We start from the raw sequence: 23,896 nt of genomic DNA on the forward strand, positions 1-23,896 counted from the left end.
TCTATTGTCCAAGTTGTCTATTTTCTGAAACATGGTTTTCAGAACAAATAAGCTTTAATTACAGATTTTTAAAAATTATTATTCTGAGTAAAGGAATTCAGGACTGGGTCCTACAAATATTTCACCATAGAATGAAACATTTTATAGCAAAGAAAGATCCAATCTCTGAGCATCAGAGAGGGAATGGAATCAACATACTTGTATTCAAGACTAGGGTCAAAGCAGCAGTTTTCCAGGGCATCCAAAGACTTCATCAGAAGAAGGTTCATCTGTTGGCTAGATATATCACTGGGTGAAGACCAAGAGCGAAAAATGAGTTATTGAAAATCATGCAACTCTCCAACATATTTACTATGTAATATTTTGCTCTTAGTATATTACTGAAAATCATTTCATTAAAAAAACATGAAAGTAGCAAACAACAATACTGATGAAGCACATATATCCTGCAAACAGAGAAACTGAGTCAAAGAATTCATTCAATAGTTAGGTTTCTGAACATCGTCATTACTTGCAAACCAGTGTTTTGAATTTTCTCAGCTCATTCAAATTTTAAATCACTGAAAAACAAGAGCTCAGAATTCCAAAAAGAATATTTCTAGGAATGCTAAGGTGACTTTCCTCAGAGGATATACTAACCTGCTCAGCTGATGCCATCAATGCTCATTCCAGATCCATCTGGCACTTCTGATTTTATGTGTCAAATATGAAGTTCTATTTTCTTTTTTTTTAAAGAGATGGAAAAAACCTGGCCCTTTATTTTTCTGCCTTTATAAAGCAATTGATGTGGATTTTGTAACTATGAGAACTATGAGAACTTAATAAGAACTATGACTTCTAGGGTAAAATGAAACTTAAAAGGTAGCTCTGTCTGTTCTTTCAGGCAGAGCTGTGGGCTTCATCACCGACACTTTATTATCAAGGGGTCTCTGCATTTCAGCTCTCTGGCTGCAGTCTTGGACCATGCTGAGTGGAATGCAGTTCCAGGAATGCCAGCCAGCCAGAGAGCACTTTAAGTAATATCCTCTCCAACCAAGACTATAGTGGTTTTGCCTGGGGTGAAGGATTACATTTTGTGATGAGAAAACACGCACACAAGCACACACAATTTTAATAGTTTTAACTAAGTAAGTCTTATAGATGTTCTCTGGAGCAAAGTATACTTAAATATCCTAAACAAATGCTAAAGAGGCTGGACCATTAATAGAATCCTCTGGGAGTTACGACAGAAGCAAGCTTTGGAATAATATGCTTTTCTGAATAAATTCTAGACTGAAATTGAAATTCAGGAGATTTTTCATAAGCCTTAGCAAGAAAAAAAAATGGTTTGAATGTCAAAATTCTTTTACACAAAGTGACTTTTCATTTTTGAGACCAAGATATTGTCCTGATCCTGTTGTCACAAGGGGCCATTTTGAGCCACTTATTTGATGTCATTGATTATTCAGAGTTAGTAGCCCTCAAAACACTTTAGTTTTGGAAAAATAGAAATTTTCTCCAAAAACGTCATTACCTGGTAAAGACTGTCATTATCTAGTAAAATATTTATTAGTACCAAAAGCCAAATATTTCAGATTCCCCTGTTCTATGAAATTAGGACCTCCCTAATTCATTTCCTAATTCTATGAAATAGGGGCATCCCTGGTGGCTCAGTTGGTAAAGAATCCACCTGCAATGCAGGAGACCACCTGAGATGTGGGAGACCCAGTTTCAATCCCTGAGTCAGGAAGATCCCCTAGAGAAGGACATGGCAACCCCCTCTAGTATTCTTGCCTTGGAAATTCCATGAACAGAGGAGCCTGGTGGGCTAGTCCAGGTGGTCACAAGAGCTGGACATGACTTGGCATCTAAAACCACCACCATTGTGAAATAGTAAGGTGGGAACCATGAATAATTACATTAATGTCTGCAGTACTAAAACACCAACCAGAAGGAGATTGTTATCAATGCAGGATCATTATGGCAAAGGTAAAATCTGCAGTTACACCGTGGGCGCTCTGCCAGAGGAAGAGCTTTCTGGTGTCCTTCCCCAGGGTTTCCTGCAGAGGCGGTAAGTCAGCAGAGAGGGGTGGAAGGCAACTTAAGAACCAGGGAAGGATGCTTTAGGAGAATCACTGTAGGTTTCTCCATGTAGTAAAATTAAATTTACCACAATATGCAAGTCTGTCAAACCCTAAAACCAGCAGCATCTCCTCCTAAACTAAAAAGAAGAGAGCGAGAGCCAGGACAGGATGAAATGAGTTGTCTGGAATTAAAAACTGCCATGGCTCATTTTTAGTTGTAAAACATGTAGCTTGAAAAGATACTGAAGGAAGAACATGAACACAGATGGTGAAGAGACTGCCATTTGTAACACAGAAGCAAAGGGGGGAGGGGGGAGTCACTTTCAAGTTTTAAATCTTTAAAAATACTTTGTGTTCTACCACTCACACACAAGATATGTCACAGTCCATTCGTATGCAAAGGGCAGCTTCTTGTTTGTGTCCAGAACCAGGCCTGTGTATACTAATACTGGTGAAGAGAACAAAATGAATATTCTGGCAACGTTTCATTTATGATCACAAAGACTAAGCTTATCTTCCCAAATACTCCATAGATGTTTCCAAGGGCTGAAAATGATCATTTGAAATATAGTATTTCCCTAGATTCACAGCAGTTCTCATAAAGGTTTCACATACTGATGTTTGCACAAAACTATGGGAATTAACAAATGTAAACTTAACCACTGGTTTCAAACAGAAATCTAAATATAGCATAATGTCATCCAATTTACCCACATCAACACCATTTCCTGCCTTTGGACAGATGGTTTCTGCCAGCTAGGGAAGCATCAGGACTGCTAACATCAGAATAGAATGCCTCTCCCCACCGGCCCTACTATTTCCAGTGGAGGAAAATGGGGCTGAAATTCCAAGTCAGTGACATCTAAAGATTCATGATCTTCAAATATTCATGTTGTACCACACTACCATCGATCTGGATATAAAAATTCTAAGATCAGTTATAAAATAAAGAATAAATATAATGAACACCAAAACTAAAGTCGATTCGTGCACAAGGAAACTTTTTCACTAGTGGAATTTTCCACCTGGGTCTTTGATATTCTATTAGCTCCATTCAAGAGTAAAGCTAGCAGTCTACAAATGAGCAATCAAACTGAATAAAGCACCCAGTATAATATGCACAGATTAAGACTCTTTAAGGATTACTAAAATGTAGCCAGGGCACAGGATAAAAGCAATACTTAAAACCAGTACATGCAGTTCTCAGGTGATTCAGCGATGCCCGCACCCTCAGGCACAGGGCTACCCCAATCTTTCCTCCCATTTTATAGTGATATCAATGAATGAGCAGTTATTTTCACCCTTATAAACCAGAAGCAAAAGATGCTTTTTAAAATTTATAGCACCATATGATTAGACTTTCCTCATGTCTATTACAAAGGGCTTTCATCTAAGCGTGAAATGATTTTCAAGTAATCAATCACTTAAAAAAAAAAGCAACCCTTAAAACATATGAATATCTCTGTGATGGTATTTGAGAGAGACAAATTCATTCATAAAAGAGAAAGAAGGATCAATCTGCTCAAATTGAAAACTTTAGCACCACAAATAGCTCAGATATAATGTAAGTGTGTTGTGTGTGTGAAAGAGACAGAAAGGGAGAGAGAGAGAGAGAAATCAATCACCTAAGTCACAAAGAGGAAAAAAAGGAATATTGTAATAAACTGTACCTGAGTTTCTCCTCACACAAGCGAGAGAGAAACATCCCCAGTGCAAGGCCCATGTGGATTTGCACGGCTTGAGACTCATCAGCGCTTGGTTTCCCAGGTAACCTGGCAGTCAGCATGTTCAGGATTTCCTCAACCTTCTCTTTGCAAGAGATAATGAAAATTGGCACAAGGAGAGACAAAGCCGTGGCGGCCGCAGAACGGGCAATGGCACTGGCCGTGTTTTCACCGGAATAGGATTTCTAGGACATGCCAGAGAAAGAAAGCAAGGGGTTGGCCTTTTGTTTAAAACATGAAGGGAGCACACCTATCACGAAAGCATGACACAATACAAGCTTCTGTTAAACCCACCCTGGCCACCTCAAAAAAATTATTAAAAAAACAAATCTATTTCCGTGTTTATCTACAGGTTACCATTTTACTCTTAGGAAAACAATTTGCTGCTAAGCTATTGGTTAACTAATAATATCCTTTTAAATTTGAAAAAAAAAACAAAAACAAAAACAGTGTCTCTTTTTAATGGGTGTGAATTCCCTCACTATAAAGCCTGAAACAATTTTGGTGTTTTGAAAGCCCACATGTGTATATAATGAAAAAGCTCCAAGTGAAGCTATCCAAGCTTGGAGAAACCACCGAGTCACATTGTACATGTCCAGGAAGCCAGGAGTTTTCTGGGAGAGAGAAAAGGGGTTAGGGTGGGGGCAGTTCAAGTTTAGCTACAGAAGGATAAGTGTAAGTATAGCACAGGGAGCTATTGGCGGATCTCCCAAAAATTTTGGTGGGAACGTTTCCCAGTAGATGGATTATTTCCTACAGGGGGTTAATTCCTTTTAATTAAAAAGGAAGTTGAAATCCTAAAAGCCTCTGGTTACAAAGCAATAACCAGCTATTCAAAATGAAACGGAGAGCACTATAATGCTCCTTTCCTATATGTAATTATGGGAAAAGAAATGAATAACAGCCCTAATAAAATGACAGGGCAGCTGAATCTGAACAGCTTGTAACAAGAATCCTGCGTTAGAGAGTTCCACCAGACATTATATACATTTATCAATATGTCTCAAGTGAGGAAGAAAGCCCGTTGATCATTCCTGAGCATTACCCACTTCAAATCTGCAGATGCACAATAAAGGCCGCGTTGTCCCTTGCAGTCAAAACACATTAAAAAGTGTTTTTAATTCTATCCTCATTTGCTCTCTAAGCTTTAGTCCTTTAAGGATAAAAAGCAAACATGTGCTAAGGGATTCTTTAAGTTAACACAGCGCTATTATAATGACAATGCTACTTAAAATGACCCAGCTGCTAGGACAAAGGAAATAAAGGAAGTGGCTTTTGAAGTAGCGGTTTGAAAAAGTATAATAACGCAAGACTTACAAAGGTAAGAGGAAACCTGGAGCTGCCTAGTAAAGACATTATTTTTACTGGTTTGTAAGAACTAAGCGGCACTATTAGAAATCTAATAGATATCTTGTCCTGCTGCATATCTGAAGCATATAGCTACTGCAAATACCTCCATATAAGCTAACAAGTTTTTCATCCATCGTTAAAGAAATAACACTTCTGACAGAAAACAGATTATCATAGAGAAAGTACTTCTTTGAGCAAAATCTATTTTCCAATATAATTATGTTATCTAGTAAGTAATTTTGTTTTCTAGTCAAAAAGCCAGTTCCTGACCCTCAGCCCTAGATGGGTACACATCAGGTCCAGGGCAGAAGCACACACAGGGGCACACAAATGTTGCAGAAAGAAGACCTAAGGCGATGAAGTTTCAGGCTAAATTCATAATCTTAGCAACAGTTCAGGACCTGCGCTATATTTTCATTCAAATCAGCTCTAATTCTCTGCTACTCTGCTGATTGTCCCATGATCCCTATAATTCCCTAAGCAATGGATAGTGATAAGGTAGAACCAAAATAATTCCAAGCAGATACAGAAATACAGCATGCACGACAGCCAGTTAAGGGAAAACAAAACCTAACCAACAAAGTGTGGTTTCAATTTGCTTCAAATCTTAGCATATAAGCATGAAGAAAGAGAATGACTGAGTAACAGGTGCTTTTATATGACCAACAAAATTAATTGGTATTTACAGAGCATTTTGCCTTTCCATTTTCCCATAAATTATATAATTGGATCCTCACAATCTTTTAAAGTTGGCAAAGCACTCATTTTTACCTTCACTTTACAGGAAGGGAAAAATCAGATGATAAGTTAAGTAGCTGTCAGGTCAACGGTCACAAAACTAATAAGAGGTGAAGTTGGGGCTACAATCACTGCAGATAATACTGTTCAATAATCTCAATTTATAAATAAGGATACAAAGGGCCAGACCAATGAACTGAACTTCCTGTGGTCACATATCCTGAAATGAAAAAAGCTGTGACAATAAACTTAGGATCCTACGTATTCAGCCAATGTTTATTTTACTTCAACACTTGCCTCTGATTATACATTAAAATAACTTAGAAAGCTTCCAAAATGTTGATACCCAGGACACATTCCAAAGCATTTAAATCAGAAGTGAGGCCTACACATCAATATCTCACATATATATATATTTAAAGTTCCTCAGGTAACTCTAATGTACAGTCAAGGTTGAAACATATCTAATGTATAGCTAAGGCCAAGATTTACATTATATCATAGATTTCATGTGAACAATTGATACTAGAATCAACTCTTGAGTTTCTAAACTATTTTTTGTTTTTCAAACTTACATGATAAAACGAGGAGAAAAAGTGTCCTCTGGGTTGGTAGTGGCTATCAACGATGACCAGAAGGGTATCAAATATCATGGAAACCCAGTCTTTCACTGACAGGAAGTGAGGCTGAACCTGCAGATGAAGGAAAACATGAAATGATAATGGGAAAAAAGAAAAAAACCTAACCATGGTTTCTAGATCCCGGGTACAACCTCCTTCTGTATAAAAGAAACTAAACTTCATCTGCCAGGACCGCACGAAGTAGACGGGTATTTGACAACTACACATCCTCACCTGCACCCCCACGTGAATAAAGTTTGCCTTTCAGACAAAACTTAGCAGAGGTGAGAGGATGGGGGCAGCAGAACAGGACAATCTGAGAGTTCCTTACAGGGCTCCTGTGTTCAGTGAGGATAATATGGAAGTTTAAAGGGAGAGATGTGCAGGGAAGGCAAATCAAACCTTCCATTTCTGATTTGTCATTTCAATAAAGCCGCCAACAAAATGTTTTGACCACTTCTAGCTTTGCTGCTTATTATCACTGTACTTATCATTCACAGATCATCACAACAACTGCCTAGTCAAGTAGATATGAAAACATAAATGATCTTCAGTTTGGAAAAGAAGAGGAAAGAGAATGAAAAAAACAAACACAACAACAACAAAACCCAACTCAATAAAAAGAGAACTTGGTTTTAAAAATCATTCATGACAACAGATGTCAAAAAACATTCATTAATTCACACGGTAACACCCAGGTGGTACTGTAAAAGTTGAAATAGTGTTAAGAATCCTTGGAATTAATTCCTTGAATCAAAGAAGATCTGCTTCTTAAGATTTTCAGTTGTTGCTCAAATGTAGATTTGAATGAAGTTTGAAAATTTCAACTTTAGTCAAATAATGAGGTCTTGAGTTCATGCTGCTGCTGCTGCTGCTGCTAAGTCGCTTCAGTCGTGTCTGACTCTGTGCGACCCCAGAGACGGCAGCCCACCAGGCTCCCCCGTCTCTGGGATTCTCCAGGCAAGAACACTGGAGTGGGTTGCCATTTCCTTCTCCAAAGCATGAAAGTGAAAAGTGAAAGTGAAGTCACTTAGTCGTATGCGACTCTTAGCGACCCCATGAACTGCAGCCTGCCAGGCTCCTCCGTCCATGGGATTTTCCAGGCAAGAGTACTGGAGTGGGGTGCCATTGCCTTCATGCTGAGTAAAGCTCAAAGGCGAGGTCATCAAGAGGAAAAGAAAAGCCCCGTTTTTGGCTTGGGTGGCTTCTCAATGTTTTGTGGACTATGTGCTTTGTGGACAGGACACAGATTCAGGGAATAGAGAATAAGAGAGCCTAGAGCTCAAACTCTGAGCTAGACCTCCAGTTACTACTGAGGCAAACATCCTGCACCACTGGTAGTCCTACATAAATAACACCAAAATAAAGGGGTCCTAGGAAGGCATGTTTACTTTTTAGGCTGTAGATCTACCTAGCATGTTGCTTCTGCTAAAGTATTCCATACCTTTTTCAAGAATATGAAACATTTCCTGTCTAAAAGATCTTCATCTTCCTCATTATTAAAATAAGATTCTGGCCTTAAATTACCATATGGTAACTAGCTACATTTTTATCCTTCATGCAATAATCCCTTGGCCTCCTTCTCTTCTCCACATGTAATATACATGTAGAGATTTTGCCACGCAGCATTATTCTTTTGTTTACTGGTAAGAGCACCCTGTGGGGAATTCCCTCCTTCAGAATTTGAAGCCCGGTTAAATGCTCAATCAAGCTACTCATCCTACCCTGCCGAAGGTGTAGGACTGGGACTCATGGGACTCCAAATTTTAAGGGAGCGATGCAAAGACAGTAGGTGACTAGAGCTGATCCATCCCAATAGGAGTAGTCTGCAGAGATGGTTCATCAGTACCTGGGCCTGGACCCCTGTTCTTCTCCCAACTTGGTTTTTAAGCTTTGCCTTCAATTCTGTGCATGTCCAGATTCCTTTTTCTTCTAGCTCCATTTTTAATTTAAATTAAGAGTTGGTTTCTTGCCCCCAAAGAACCCACCAAAAAAGGAACCAAAAAACCATACCATGAAAAAAGAATATAAGTGGTCCAAAAGGCACTCTTCGGGGACAGAGATAGGCTGAAAAGCATTGAAAAAAAGCCCATTTTTTTTGCAACAAGAAGTGGTGAAGTATATACTGATGCTCTTGATAATAGTTACTATTACTGAGTATTTACCAGCCATTGTACCTTACATATATAACTTCATTTAATCCTAACAATAATCCTGTCTGGTAAGTACTATTATCCCCATCTTACAGGTGGCAAATAGGCTCTGAAAGGTGAGGAGACAACAATAGGATTTAAATCCTAATACCTGTGTTTACTAGCTCTACTCCTATGCCAAAGGCTATGTTTTTTAACCACTTGACTATATTGTCTCCAGATAATGATAGCTACCAGATAATGGGGCTTAAAAGGAGAATGAATCCAAGCTTTTTTATTTTGACAGATATGAATTATCTGAAAAAGTACATTGAAAATGAACACTGGCCAGCTTGCCACATGTTTAATTAAGAAATAAATGCCTTGCAAAAATGAATAGGCACTTTGTCATGGACATCTACAATTAAAATGCAAAGTGCGATTTTTTGCAGTCAGTAAACACTGCTTATTTATCATTTTTTGACAGCACTGTTCACTTTCAGTAGGCCTAGTTAACCTCCTAAGATTGGTTACCATGATGTAATCACAGAAAGACAACCCCTGTTGCATAAAATTGGCACCTTCAAGTGGAAATGACCACTTAACTGTGATGGAGAAAGCAAAACAGAAAAGCAGCGAAGAAAAGTGTTTTAGAGGACACCAAGGCTTCTGGTATAAAGGTGCATTGGGTAGCAGAGCCCATGACGGTAATCTCCTCAATTCAGGGCCAGGCTTAAGGAAAAGTCTCACTTTTCACACATTACACAACCAAAGCCCAGTTGGTTCTAATCACCCTTAACTCACCTCCAGGACTCCGTCAGAGTCTGAGCAGAGGCTGGCTTCATGTTTGGAAACGACGACAGCGAGGCTGCTTAAGGCTAACAGCGCGTTGCCTTTGACCACTGGGCTGTCTCTGTTTAAAAAGAAAAAGATCCCAAGAGAGGATTTGCGGGCATTAACCAGGAGAAGAGAAGGCGCTATTATAGGGAGGGCAGATGAGGTCAAAAAGCACTTCCACCCCTTCACAGAGCCTTGGAAACGCAGGTCTGTTTGTTCCCTGGAGTTAGAAGCTTCTGTCCTTCTTCCGATGCTAGTGTTAATTTTTAACTCTTCTTATAAATGTATGGTCATTATGCTTTGGGGAACCTAAAAAAAATCCAAGTTCAGATATCTAAGCTCCTTCTCCCTAAAATTTTTTATTTCATCATTTGACCTTACATTTCCCAAGCCATCTTCTTCAGCATCATCCTCAGTCAGTATACATGTACAGATTTATTTTAGAAACCCAGCCAAGGACAGTTATGTAAATAAGCCCAACAGAATGGAATTGGTCCCTGGCTTTTCTAAAGCACTGGTATGTGGAACCAACTTCTAGGGAATTGCTTCACAAGGCATACTTCACTAGCAACTCGACACACTGGCAGCCTTCTCCTCCATCGTTATCATTTTCTCCTTCTCTCTCTTAATATGCCGAAAGCCAGCAACCTTAGAGTCATTCTGTAACATGATTCAGAGCCACTAGAGAAGATCCAAAAAAGGCTTGTTCTCAGGCAATTTGGATTGAGAGATGTCTTCTTATATCATCCAAATGGTAGTTTTCTAACATTGGCAATAAATCTTCAGTTTGACTTCTGAATTTGGTATCAAGAAAACTGAACCTCTTAAATATACTTACTACTTGAAAATGTACATTTAATATTATTTCATAATTCCAAAGTCCTCCTACCGAATAAAGTCCCCAAGGGGTCACTGATGACACGCTCTTGGGCCTGCCGACTCCATCATAACAGAACTCAGGCAATAGGGTACCCTTACCACCAGATACTTCAGTTCTCAATTAGTCCTAGGATTGTGTGTAGTGCTAGTCGCTCAGTTGTGTCTGACAGTTTGTGATCCCATGATTTGCCCATGGGATTCAGTAGGCAAGAACACTGGAGTGGATAGCCATTCCCTTCTCCAGGGGATCTTCTCAACCCAGGGATGGAACTGGGGTCTCCTGCATTGCAGGCAGATTCTTTACCATCTGAGCTACCTGGGAAGCTGGGTTCCTATAAATATAGAGAATGTTTCTCTGAACCTGGACCTTGGACCTGAACTTGAACCAATGCGTACATATGAGAACGACTCCCTGCTTACCCTGGTGCAGGAAGAGAACTGATACGTGGATCTGCAGATCTGCTCCCCAGGCAAGTCTAGTACATCCAGCCCTAGGCCACAGTCGTGACTGAACATGTGAGCTAGTGGGCATTAACAGGTTAGTATAAACTTGTGTTCTTGCATTTTGGTTTCCATTTGGTAAGAATGGAATTCGGGACTCGTCGTTATAAAGTTCTTCCATCTATCAATTCATCCAATCCTTCCTTCTTTCTCCCACTCCCACTCTAGGGTTGATTAAACTCAGTAAGGCTTTGTACTCTGGGTCATTTTGTTTACTCCTTCTCCAATCATTTCTCTAAGAGGCCTGTCATATGTTTGATAAGAGAACATTTACATTGTGGGATGGGGCAGGGGGAAAGAACAGAAAGGAAGACTTGAGGTTGAAGGAGTTTTGCAAGGAGGATTACTGGCAACTCCTATAGTTAATAATAACATACCAGTAAGTAAGGCAAGATGTGGGCATTCCCAGGTGCCCTAGCCAGAAAACCAGTTAAAATCAAAATTAAATCTTTTATTTCTAATATTCTCTCTTTCCTTTAGCTGAGAATATCTTGAAGTCTGTTCTGCAAAAATGATCATGAATCCCTGAAGTTAGATTTTAAAAAAAGTTTTAAATTCTCAGTGAATGTATCACTCTGAAGAAATTCTTAGATGGTCACCAGAAATTGCATAACAAATCTTCTAAATCAAGAATATTGGTCTGGACCTTCCCTGGCAGTGTGGTGATTAAGACTTCGTCTTCCAAAGCAAGGGGTTTGGATTTGATCCCTGGTTGGGGAGCTATTGTGTACCAAAAACCAAAATATAAAACAAGCAATATTGTAACAAATTCAATAAAGACGTTAAAAATGGTCCATATTAAAAAAAACTTGTCAAGATGACATAAAGTGTCTTTTTAACCCTAAAATTCTAAAAGAGAATTTATCCTCAGTTTTAAAACAGTTTTAAAATAGTTGTATTTGAAAGGTTTCACTGGTCTTTATTACTAAGCATATATTGTTTTTATAAAATGGAGAAAAATATATTTAAAGTCACTGGTAATTAGATCTTTGGATGCGGACTAAAAGCATATCTGTACATTAATCTTTGAATAGAAAAAAAAAACCCAGCCACACAAGGTATGCTTAGGCCAAGTTACACATTGATAAAGGCACGGTGACTAGCTCTTCATCATCTTTACATTCCCCACAGGCCTTGCATAGTGACTTATGGAGAGAAGACACTCCATACACACTCATGAGACACATTCCAGGAGGAGCTAGCCAGGTGGAACTCTAGAATTTGTTCAGCAGAAACGCTTCACCTTGCTGGTCACGTAACTATCCCCAACCAGTCAGGCCGTGGTGACTAATTTGCATAATAACAGGTCAGCATCAGTACAGTGTTTATCCAGGCAACACCACTGACATTTTAATTAAATTGTCCTTTGAAACGGATGCCATTAACCTAATTAAAAAGCTCAAGGAAGGATGAGCTACACTGATGCTTTCTTAGGGACAAAGTATTACATTACATATTAGTGAAGTGACCCAATCCTTTGGGGATTTTTATCTTTAGGTTCAAACCTATTTAATTATTAACAACAAAAATAAACTTACATCAGTCTAATCCTGTAACTAGTGTTTCATTTCCTACATTTAATTTACACCTCAGAACAAAATAAGCCCTACACTGGCCCGAAGGAGCCTGGTGGCTCAGTGGTAAAGAATCTGCCTGCCTGCCAATGCAGGAGACATGGGTTCAATTCCTGGGCGGGGAAAATCCCCTGCGGAAGGAAATTGTATCCAGCTCAAGTATTCTTGCCTGGGAAATCCCATGGACAGAGGAGCCTGGTGGGCTCTAGGCCATGCAAAAGAGCTGGACATGACTTAGTGACTAAAACGACAACCACCACCACCTAAGGTGGCCACAGTCCAAGGAACAGAAGACTAAACTGGCAGGAGGTGATAAGGGGGTCCTCACATGATTGGAGGAAGCCAGTGGGAAAAAGTAAAGAGAAGGCAGCAGAGTGATTTTTTTCTTCCTCTCTATCATTAATCTCTCAGCCTCTGGACCTTAACTATCTCCTGCTCACTTGTGAATCCCTAGTATTGTCAGGATGGTTTTAATAAGATAAGATCTATAAGATACTTTGAAATGTTTGCTGAAAAGGTAACACCATGAGAACATAAATTATTGGTACTCAATGTCACTGGGAATGTGAACACACTTAGTCATGAAATGATGCTTTGCAGATTTGAAGATTAAAGTCTTAGCGAAATAAAATTTTAGAATGGAATCTGCAAAAGTTACTGCAGAGGCAAAATTACAATTTGTTTTAATAGAAAGACGCTAGTTTCTTCAGCATTTGAGCTTTTGTTGCAAACGTCAGGGCATTGTTTTTACAGGAACTAAGTAGACTATTCAATAGAACAAACTATGAAAGGTAAAGGTTAAAGGCGGTCCCCATCCCAGCACCTCCTCCCCTCCAATAAGAAGCTGAAAGCTCTCCCACTGTGTCTGCAATTCACCAAACTACAGAAGCAGACACAAATGAGTTCCTATGGAACCCTCTCTGTACTTTAGTTTTCATTTTGTCAACAGATACGTCAGCAGGTATTTCCCAGGGCTGCCCACAGAACTGAGGGTAGGGGAGGATTACCACTTCTCTCTCCCTTTATTCAGAGGACATGAGGAATAGTGATCAGGTACTGAGATCAGATTTTACAGCAAACTATCTGTGTAAGAAACTGCCAGTGGAAAGTGAAGTCTAAGGTAGATTATGTTTTATCTTTTTTTAGGCAAAGCCTATTTAGCTAAAGAAGGTTCTGGGAAATGAGAGAGATCAACTATACTGTAGTTAAATATTTCTAGATAATATGGACTTTCAGTACATATGAAATCCTCTAGGTCAAAGGTATATCTATATTACTTGGTGAATAAGAAGAAAGGAAGTCAAACAGAAATGGCAGCAACTGAGAAGAATAGTGAAAAAGAAGTGTATGTAACCGACATGTAACTTACTACCAGGAAAAATTAGGCAGCATGCTAACAAAGGGACTTGAAGAGATTGTTCAAGCAAGTTCACTAGGGTATAATTTTCTCAGTGAGAGGTGGCTTCAGATAAATAAAAAGCCTTAAGGTAGTAATGCTCAAGCTACTTTTGTTAAATAATAAAGATTTGTTAAATCATAAAGATATGATAGAAACTGCCTTTTTAACTGAGTCTTCACATTAGTTTTTAGTATTAAAAAATTCAATATTTAGATACACTTGGTCCAATAGCACCAGGAGAATAAAAGGCTCTGCCTTAAATTATTTACTGGCTCACACTTGAGATTTAATCTATTTGTAAAACAGACATAACTCACATTAGCAAAGACTTCTTCCCCCGTACTAAACTGCAATCCTTTAAATCTAAGCCATAGTACAGAGCGTTTTGTAAAGTGTACAACATGGACATATCTTTGATGTAAAAGTTATGTGCCTGTACTGCTTTCTCTGTATTTTCACAGAAAGACATGTAGTAAGAATTAACTGCATATGAGAAAGGACAATGATTGATTTTTTAAAAAAGAACTAAAAAGTCCTTTAAAATCCTTATGAACTGCCTGAAAAGGAGAAATTATTCATACCTGCAAGGAGAAAAAAATGTTTATAGAAAATTTCTGGTAAGAGAATAAATGGATCTTACTTTGCAGCTGCTTTGGTGACTTCATCAGTCAACATGTCTCGAACCCTGCAATACAGTTGGAAAACAGGTTTGAGATCTTATAGTAGAGCAAGAAAGCAATCTTTTTGCTTATTCATCAATTAACAAGAACCTCTGGCAATGACTCCAGATCTTAAAATTTCCATGTAGAATTTTAGTGTAAGGTGAAAGAACTTAATAAAGGGCTTCACCTCCAAGATAGTTTCATCTTCTTATTCCTTAGATTACTTAGTAGAAACATGAAGGAGGTGAATGTAACTCATGTATAGGCAGTGTTGCCATATACTCTTACACTGAGTGGTGGGTATTCAAGTGTCCTTTATATTACTCTATGTTATGGACTGAATGTTTGTGTCTCCTGCTCCAAACTGACATACTGAAATCTTAACTTTGAATGTATGGCATCTGGAGGTGGGACCTTTAGGAGGTCATAAGAGTGGGGCCCTCATGAATGGGATAAGTGTCTTTATAAGAAGACAGACCAGAGGGCTTGCTTTCTCTCTGCTCTCCACCAAGTGAAGCTACAAGGAGATGGCAGCCCATCAACAAACTTAGGAAGCAGGGCTTCGCCAGCACCACGTGGGCTGTCTAGGGCTTCCCAGCTCCTATAACTGTGGGAAATGAATTTCTATTGTTTAAGCCATCTGGTCTATGATATTTTTGTTACAGAAGCCTGAACAAGACATTCTCTCTTTTCTACACAGGAGCTCATCAAGACAAGAATTTATTACTCCCAAATTATACATAATAGCATTGTCACTATGTATGTATATAAAATAAAATTTTAAATGTTGGTTACAATATACATGAAACTAATATAATTTTATATGTCAATCATATCTCAATTTTTTAAAAAACATGGTTAGAAAGTTGAACTAAAAAAACTACATTTATGGATTTAAAAGGAAGGTATGTTCAATTCAAATATTCATAGGATTTTTTTTCATATAAGAGTCTTAAGATAAAGTGAAAAACAATCATTGACAAATTTATATTATGAAGAGGATATCATAAATATTTTCACTATACACTTTGAGTTTCATAAATTTAAAGTTTTTATAACTAAATAAATGTTTTGCAAATATAAATTATATTTGCATTTATAAGTAGTTGCATTTAAAATAAAATCTTAGCTATCCAGCACTCTCAGAATGAGTCATTCTTAAGAGCCAACTTCTTCAGATAGTTTCAAAATGATCCTTAAACTTGTACTTTATAAAACCATTTGACAATAAACTTCTCTAAAACATACTGTCCAATCTTGGCCTTCCTAAATGGAGTATAGTGCGTTCAGTGTATTCTTCTATTGGTCAACATGAAATATTTACACGTGATGACCTGCCTGTACTTCTACATAGGGCGACAGCCTCCACGAGATCCCTCCCCCTCCCTACGCTCCCTTCTCTGCCACATCACCAATTCTTCCTCCTCCACTTGCCTTACTCCCCGTAGCTCCTGAACACACTATAACATCTACCATCTTAGGAAAAGAAGCCCTCCAGCTATTGCCCCATTTCACTGCATCTCACACCTCAGAACTCACTTAAAAGAACAGTTTATACTTAGGACTCAAGTTCACCTCCTTCCATTCTCTCTAGACCCTTCTATACTTTGGCTTTTGTCCCTACAAAACAGCTCCTTCTTGGTTAACAATGACTGTCAAGAGGCCAATCTAATGCTCAACTCTCAGTCTCCATCTTTCACAGTCTCAGAGCAGTATCTGACACAACTGATTGCTCTTCTCTTGAAACACTTTCTTCCTTAAGCTTTTAAGGTGGCTTTTCAGATTCCATTCTCTCTTGGTTTTCCTCCTACAGTACGGATCACTAATGTTCCATCTGCTTTATTGGCTCCCTCTTCATCTGCCTTCTAAATGTTGAAGTGCTCCAGGGCTCAGTTCTCTGACCTTTTCTCTGTCTTTGTTCATTCCCTAGATGACTTCATCCAGCATCTTGATTTTAAATGCAGTCGATATGCTGATGATTCCAAAATTTATACATCCAGCCCTGAACGCACCCTGAACTCTAGACTCATAGTCAACAACCTACTTGATACCTCCAAATTGTAGGTCTAATTAGGCATCTCAGGCTTAGCATGTCTCAGATCTAATTTCTACTCTAGATAGATCTGTTTTTCTGTAGTTTTCTCTATCTTAGTAAATGAGAATGCCATACTTTTACTTATTCACAGTCAAAATCTTAGAGTTATCCTTGACTTCCATTTCTCTCTCACATCCTTGATTCCATATGTCACCGTGTATATTTGGAATAGTATAGCTAACATACCACTCCCCAGATTATCATTTTCAGAAGATGAAATTAAACCATGTGTAAAGGAAAATAGCAAATAGGAAGCAAAATCCAAATGCTTAATCTCTAATCTTAAATCCAATGTCATAATGTTTTAAACTGCATGGCTATTTTTAAAATGAATCTGGGAAATATAACTTAGAATAGAATTATTTAAACATGCGAGTACACACACACGCACACACACAGCTTCTGCTTTTCTACATATGCCAATTGTTAGTAAATTAAAAACTGAAACCCAAGTAACCTTTGAACAGATTTTTATATTAAAGAAATCTGTGACTACAGGCAAAGTTATTTATTAGATTCTGGGCACTTTACTTAGATTTAGGCCGCTGTAACATTAATCTGACAAGGTATTCATCCCAACCTATGTAACACTTTAAACTGCTTTTAATGTGCCAGCACTTACACATTTCTAGATAATATAGTGGGAATTCACTGGGGGATGTCTGCCAAAGAAATTACAGTCTTAACATGGTAAAGTTGTGCCTAGTAATGAAGATGTGTTGAGGAGGGAAGAGCAGGGCAGCAGAAGGTATTCTTTGACTAAATGAGTGAGAAAAACACTCAACCTTTATTCAAAAGCATGTAAAATAATCAATTATAGGGAAAAAAGGGAAAAACAAACCATTTCCACACTGCTTAAGAAAACAATAAAAATATATAAAACCCATGAATAAAGCTCTCCTTCTTTTATCTGGGGAGAAGATGGAAAATACATCCATCACATCTTTGGCCATTGCCCACTTAGGCTCACAGAGAGGTTAAAATTCCAACATTTAAGTCTTTAAAGGTAGTCACCTTCTCCTTTACAGTTCATTTCCCATGACAAATAATGAGCACAGAAAGCCATCCCTTACCAGAGCCAGGCTGTGTTTTTTTTGTACTGCACCTCTTCAGGTCCTTCTTTTCCATGTTTTAACTGCAAATCCAGTTCTCCTATCCTTCCCTGCAAAAAGCACAGCATCCATCAGCATGCAAACTCTATGGTCAAAATGATCTTAAAATTTCTTTGGAAAACACTTAGGTAACAGATGGATCCTTTCCCAAGTAGCCTTAGGTGTTCCTGATAAGATAGCAGATTATGACAGAGGATGTGTAAGGAGAGAGAATTATATGACTGCTAGGGATTTCCACATTCACCAAATAAGTATATGCTGGAGCAGTTGTATATTTGGCAAATTTAGTGCAGAGCATTAAATGTTGGGATATCTATTAAAAGCAGATTTGAAGTTCATAGGTCCCATTCAACAAATCCTCCATATAGTAATCATCTGACTGTGTCAGCAGCTGCTAATTTGAACTGACACAATACCGAGATTGGATTACCACCATTACAACAGAATGGTTAGAAAATGAGTAAGAAGTACATAATACTTAAGATTTAGGTAAGGTGTAACAAAAATTATTATCAAACAGCTGCACACTACATTTTCTATTTCTTGACTAAACTTACAGACATAATTCTCAACCAGTACCAGGCCAAAAAAAAAAAATATATATATATATATATATATACACACACACACACACATATATATATAGCTAATATCATCAACCCGTTAAAGGCAAAACCTTCAAATATTTATTTTCTGTTTTTTTTTTTACACTCAATTATTTTGATCAGATGCTTTCCCCTTTCCTGCATCACAAGTTAAATTATTTAAATGTAGTTAAAATTCTGGTTTATTGATATACCTTGAATCAAACAAGAACTTATTAGTATGCATTACAGAGTAATACCAAACTGTTTTCAGAAGTGTTTGTGTTGCTTTTGTTCCCACTAGTGGTAAACGATGGCACCCCACTCCAGTACTCTTGCCTGGAAAATCCCATGGACGGAGGAGCCTGGTAGGTGGCAGTCCATGGGGTCGCACAGAGTCGGACACGACTGAGAGACTTCACTTTCACTTTTCACTTTCATGCATTGGAGAAGGAAATGGCAACCCACTCCAGTGTTCTTGCCTGGAGAATCCCGGGGACGGGGAAGCCTGGTGGGCTGCTGTCTATGGGGTTGCGGAGAGTCAAGACACGACTGAAGTGACTTAGCAGCAGTAATTGATTTCTGGCTATCTCACATCCTTGACAGCATTTGGGATTGTCAGGCTTTTAAATTCTTACCATTTTGGGGAGTGTGAAAATGGGGCCCATTACAGTTTTAATTTCATTTTACTATTTACTGAGATTAAGCATCTTTCCAAATGTTTAAAGACTATTCGGGTTTCTTATTCTGTTCATTTTTCTATTGGTTGATTTTTCTTGTTGATTTTAGAGTTCTAGGGTGTGCTCTACAGAAGAAAAATGTATCTCTCTATATATTCTAGAGAGGGAAGCAATACATCTTTAGGTTAAGGATGTGGGTTCTGAAATCATGATGTCCTGACCTAATGGCATTTCTATTTGTGTGCTGTGTAAATTTGGGCAAGTTACTTCACCTCTCCAAGCTTCAGTTTCCATTTGTAAAATATAGCAAACACCTAACTTATGGTATTACAGTATCACATTAAATAATGTGAAAAAGTGTCTATTTAGTATAGTGACTGGGAATAATTACTACCATTATCAGGTCTGCTGTAGAAAACAAATTCCCCTTATTATCTTCTTATAAGCTATTCTCTCATGAATATATATGTATATAAAACCTTCTTGAAATAATTCATATTTTTAATCTGCATACTCTCAAAGAGTAAAAAGTTCCCCAAAATGTAATATTCAGACTATACAGTTGCATGTCCCTGTATTTCTCTTATACACTCTTGTTACTAGCCTGTAAGCTCATTGACAAGGACAAGGACAATTTATCCACCTAAGGAGGCGCTGTATTTTGCACAACCTCCAGCACATAGTGCCCTGAGGCTCACCAGTTCAGCACACTGAGATCTGGTGGGCATTCTGTTCACGTCCTTCATAGTTTCTATTTACTTCAGTCAGTGTCCATTCCCGCCTCTGTGTTTTCAATGATAGAATTCTGACCTTTTCATTCTCCCTCTGTCTCTTGGAGCAAGGTATCAGAGATGGTCAAACTGGCAAGACATTAATATTTAATATTGATTGTAGCCTTCTAAGAGGGTAAGCAAAACAGAAAATCATGCCTATTGCCTACCTCTGTTTATTATGCTTCTTAAATCATTCCTCTTTCCTCCTAAAATATTTACGTTCCATAATGCTTTCCATAAAAGATAAGAAATTAAAAGGTTAAAAATCGTTCAGAAATAAACAAAACACAAAAAGGCTGGTATACGTGCAGCCTCTTCAGAAGGTCTACTTTTCTGATCTCTTCTGTAGCCATAAATCAGTACAACTCTATTGTGACTAAGTACATTTTTCATTTTTCCTTTCTCAGAGTTTCGGTTCTTCTCAATCTTCTCTTCTGAAATGTCTCTAACTCCTTCCACCCAGTCAATGTTAGGCTATTTATTCAGACCCACTTTGCCATCCAATTCTTCACCTACTGATACGAGATCCAGTGGCATTTAACTCAGTCTCCTCTGCTTCTGGTTAACAGCTATGGTTAAGAAGAGGGGTGAGGTGGGGGGAACACTCGTTGGGAGAGAAAAGGCTGAAATGATCACTTGAACTGAGATTTTTGGATGGCCTGTAGATTTCAATTATTAATTTATCCATTCATCTTCCTTTAAAAAAAAAAATACCCTCAGCCTGTGTAACTACAACTTGCTGATTACAGGGAGCAATTTTGCCTCATTCTAAACTTGCACACTGAAAACAACGTTTACAAATGGTCAAAGAGTAATTTACTCGTAGTCACAATTCCTGACTGGTTTTGACTTCAGATTATTATGTGGCCAGCTGACCAATGCAGGAAACAAGTATCTTCAGTCAAGCTATTTTTAACCCCTCTGTCCTGTCTGAGGTCATAGTCATAATCCCTAAGGACCCTTTACACAAAGGTTGGAAACCTTAACCTCCTTAGCATCTCTCAAAAGGAGCAAGGTCAAGTCGACTGGACGGCACCTTACCAAAATGGACTCAAAACTGTCAGTCAAGCTGTAGCTGCATTTTTCAACGTCATGGGAAGAAATTCAAATACCTCCCCATGTCAATCACTTTGATATGCTTATAATTCAAAATCCCATGTTCTTGTGGAAAATTAGATGAGGCTAGAAGCTGATGCCCAAGCGAAAGCCACTAGAAGTGTTCAAATTGCAAACTTATTCACATTACAGTCAACCTCCAGGAAATAATGCAGAATGTACCTTTCAGAGTGTCTCCTAGGCTTATTGAATAAAACATGGCTCCTCTAAATGATGCTCTAGTCTACAAAACATGTCTAGCACCAGATGGAAGTAACTACGCCTCCTGTACCAAAGAGCTATCCTCCAGGACGGAAATTCTTGATATAGATGAGGAGTTTGGCAGTCGCTCTAATTCTTCTAAGATCCTGTAAATTCTATTTAAGTGTGTGGGCTCATTAAAAAAAAAACAAAAAACAAACCTGTTGAACACTTAAAATGCATCAGCATATCAAATAATACTGATAGCCCATAGAGCACAGCTATACTTTTAAAATAATACTGAAAATTTTTTTATAGCCCCTACTTTGAGTTTCACCTCTTAATCACCAATTCTCAATGGAACTAGACTTATTAGAAATCCAAAGGAAAGAGATTTTAATTGATAAATAAATACATATAAAGATACATACTGTCACCAACAACAATAGAAAAGGCAGAATAATTGACCTGTATTATTACAGATACTCAGCTGGATTTTCATAAATTGATCTTGAAAATATTAAACCAATTTGCATTATTTGTAACAACTAATAATGGTGTTGGGCTGCCCAGGTGGCTCGGTGGCAAAGAATCAGCTTGCCAAAGCAGGAGACGCGAGTTTGATCTGTGAGTAGGCAAGATTCCCCTGCAGAAGGAAATGGCAACCCACTCTAGTATTCTTGCCTGGGAAATCCCATGGACAGAGGAGCCTGGCGGACGACAGTCCATAGAGTTGCAAAAAGTCAGAGGCACACAATGATGGTGTTAGGGAAAAAGCATGACATGGTGGCAAAGGCTGTGGCTCTGGAATCAGACAAATCCAAGTTAAGTTCTAGTTCTCTCATTTACTGACTGTTGGGTTGTGTGCTGTTTGCTTTGCTTTCCTGCTAACCCTGCTTTCCCATCTATAATCCCATTCTACATGAGGTTAACAATACCTACTTCAAAGGGCTTCTGTAAAGATGAATTGAAATACTAAATGTTACATGTTGATGGGCAGACACTAGTCATTTAATAAAGGTCTTATTATGAAAAGGAAACCGTAGAGTATTTTTAAAAAAATCAATTGCTTGTCATCTGCATGTTATATACCATGAGTGTATGCTTAGCTGCTCAGTTGGGTACAACCCTTTGCGACCCCATGGACTGTAGCTTGCCAGGCTCCCCTGTCCATGGGATTCTCCAAGTAAGAATACTAGAGTGGGTTGCCATTCCTTTCTCCAGAGGATTTTCCCAACCCAGGGATCGAACCTGGGTCTCCTGCATTGCAGAAGATACTTTACTGCCTGAGCCACCAGGGATGCCCATGTTATACCACAATCCTGTCCTATTTGACCTTCCTTATGCTAAGAGCTAAATAAAATTCTCAGGACATTCTGCAGCAGAAGGAGTTATTCTTGCTGCTTCCAGGTTCCTGTATTGGAGTACATCCTCTATTAAAGCATCAAAGACTGAATATGTTGTAGCAAGGTTTTAAGATGCAAACATGAGTGCTGAGATGCTTAGTCATTCCTCTGGCCCCACCTCCATCCTTTAGGACAGTGGTCCCCAACCTATTTGGCACCAGGGACCAGTTTAGTGGAAAAAAATCTTTTCATGGACCAGAAGGTAGGAGGAAGGTGGTCTTGGGATGGTTCAAGCACATTAGATTTATTGTGTACTTTATTTCTATTATTATTACATCAGCTCCACCTCAGATCATCAGGCATTAGATCCCGGAGGTTGCGGGCACGTGTTATATTTAACCACAACACCTTATTTCTTAAGACTTCATGCAAATCTTATTTGGGGCCATCAATTTCTTAAGTAATTTAGATTTTCTTTTTCTATCATCCTTAACAATGAATTTTAAGCTAGGAAAAAGGATTAAGTTAGTAGGTGTTTTTTTTTTTTTTTTTCTCGGATTGTTAATTGTTTATATATTCCCCAACTGGTTAAAATTATTTCTAATTTTTGAAATTCATAAACTATAACTTACAATATTATTGGAATAAAAGAAGTCAAATTAAGCATAATTCATTTATTTAATGAGTACCTACTATGTTTTAGACATGTCAGGTTCTGGAGAGACAACAGATAGGAAAACAGCTTCTACTGTAAGGAAGAGAGACAACTGGAGGGAGACCCTGGACACATAACTGAGGTGATGAGGGTTTCTAAAGGGAAGCGTGGGTTCTAAGGAAACATACGCGAGGGGCAGACAACCCCGGGGGGAGATGGGGGGCACACAGATAAAACTACAAAGAACAAGTAGAAATTTGCCATTCCAACATGTGCCCCTTAAACCACCATGACTAACTATACATACAAAGTGAAACTTACTCCTGGAATTTGACAAAAAGGGAAAAGCTGCAAAAGAGCCTTGAATAGGCAAAGGGAAGTGGCAGCGCCTGCAATAGAAGAACAGTGTAGGTAAAAGTCAAACGGTTAGGGTATACTTCCCTGGTGGTCCAGTGGCTAAGACCCTACATTCCAATGCAGGGGGCCTAGGTTCGATCCCTGGTTGAGGAACTAAAAAATTAAGAGGTTAGGGAAGACATGCTGTGTTTAGGAAAACAAAGAAATTGAGCAAGGTTGAAAATGCAGGGGAAGGGTGAAGACATAAAGCTGGAGACATAAGCAAGTCTAGATGGAGAGGGGGCAGGTACAAGATGATAACTCAGTCTGGGATGTACTCAAGTTGAAGTGCTATGGGCCAGCCATGGGGCACATCAGGCACAATAACAGACATTCACCAAGCAGCAGGACACAGGACAGCAGCTTTCAAGAGGGAGCTCTGGATGGAACACACATGTGGGGGGGCATCACGTTTAAAATTTAAGTGCAGTTATATATGTATGCTTCACATTCCTTTATGAACAAAAATAACCATTGCAT

At 38.5% G+C, this 23,896-nt stretch overlaps 1 protein-coding gene across 4 annotated transcripts in view; it reads right to left on the bottom strand.

The window, feature by feature from the left end:
• FOCAD (focadhesin) overlaps positions 1–23,896 on the bottom strand; it is a 305,178-nt gene that overhangs the window by 63,814 nt on the left and 217,468 nt on the right. For all 4 annotated transcript variants that reach the window (XM_055577935.1, XM_055577936.1, XM_055577933.1 and 1 more), the window contains 6 exons: positions 17,648–17,736; positions 14,458–14,502; positions 9,432–9,540; positions 6,451–6,567; positions 3,734–3,972; positions 199–288 (listed from right to left, as the gene is read on the bottom strand). In XM_055577935.1, the coding sequence (XP_055433910.1) occupies positions 199–288; positions 3,734–3,972; positions 6,451–6,567; positions 9,432–9,540; positions 14,458–14,502; positions 17,648–17,736 (689 nt within the window). The remainder of the gene's footprint in view (positions 1–198; positions 289–3,733; positions 3,973–6,450; positions 6,568–9,431; positions 9,541–14,457; positions 14,503–17,647; positions 17,737–23,896) is intronic.

Source organism: Bubalus kerabau, chromosome 4 (assembly GCF_029407905.1).
Source record: "Bubalus kerabau isolate K-KA32 ecotype Philippines breed swamp buffalo chromosome 4, PCC_UOA_SB_1v2, whole genome shotgun sequence".
Taxonomy (NCBI): Eukaryota; Metazoa; Chordata; class Mammalia; order Artiodactyla; family Bovidae; genus Bubalus; species Bubalus kerabau.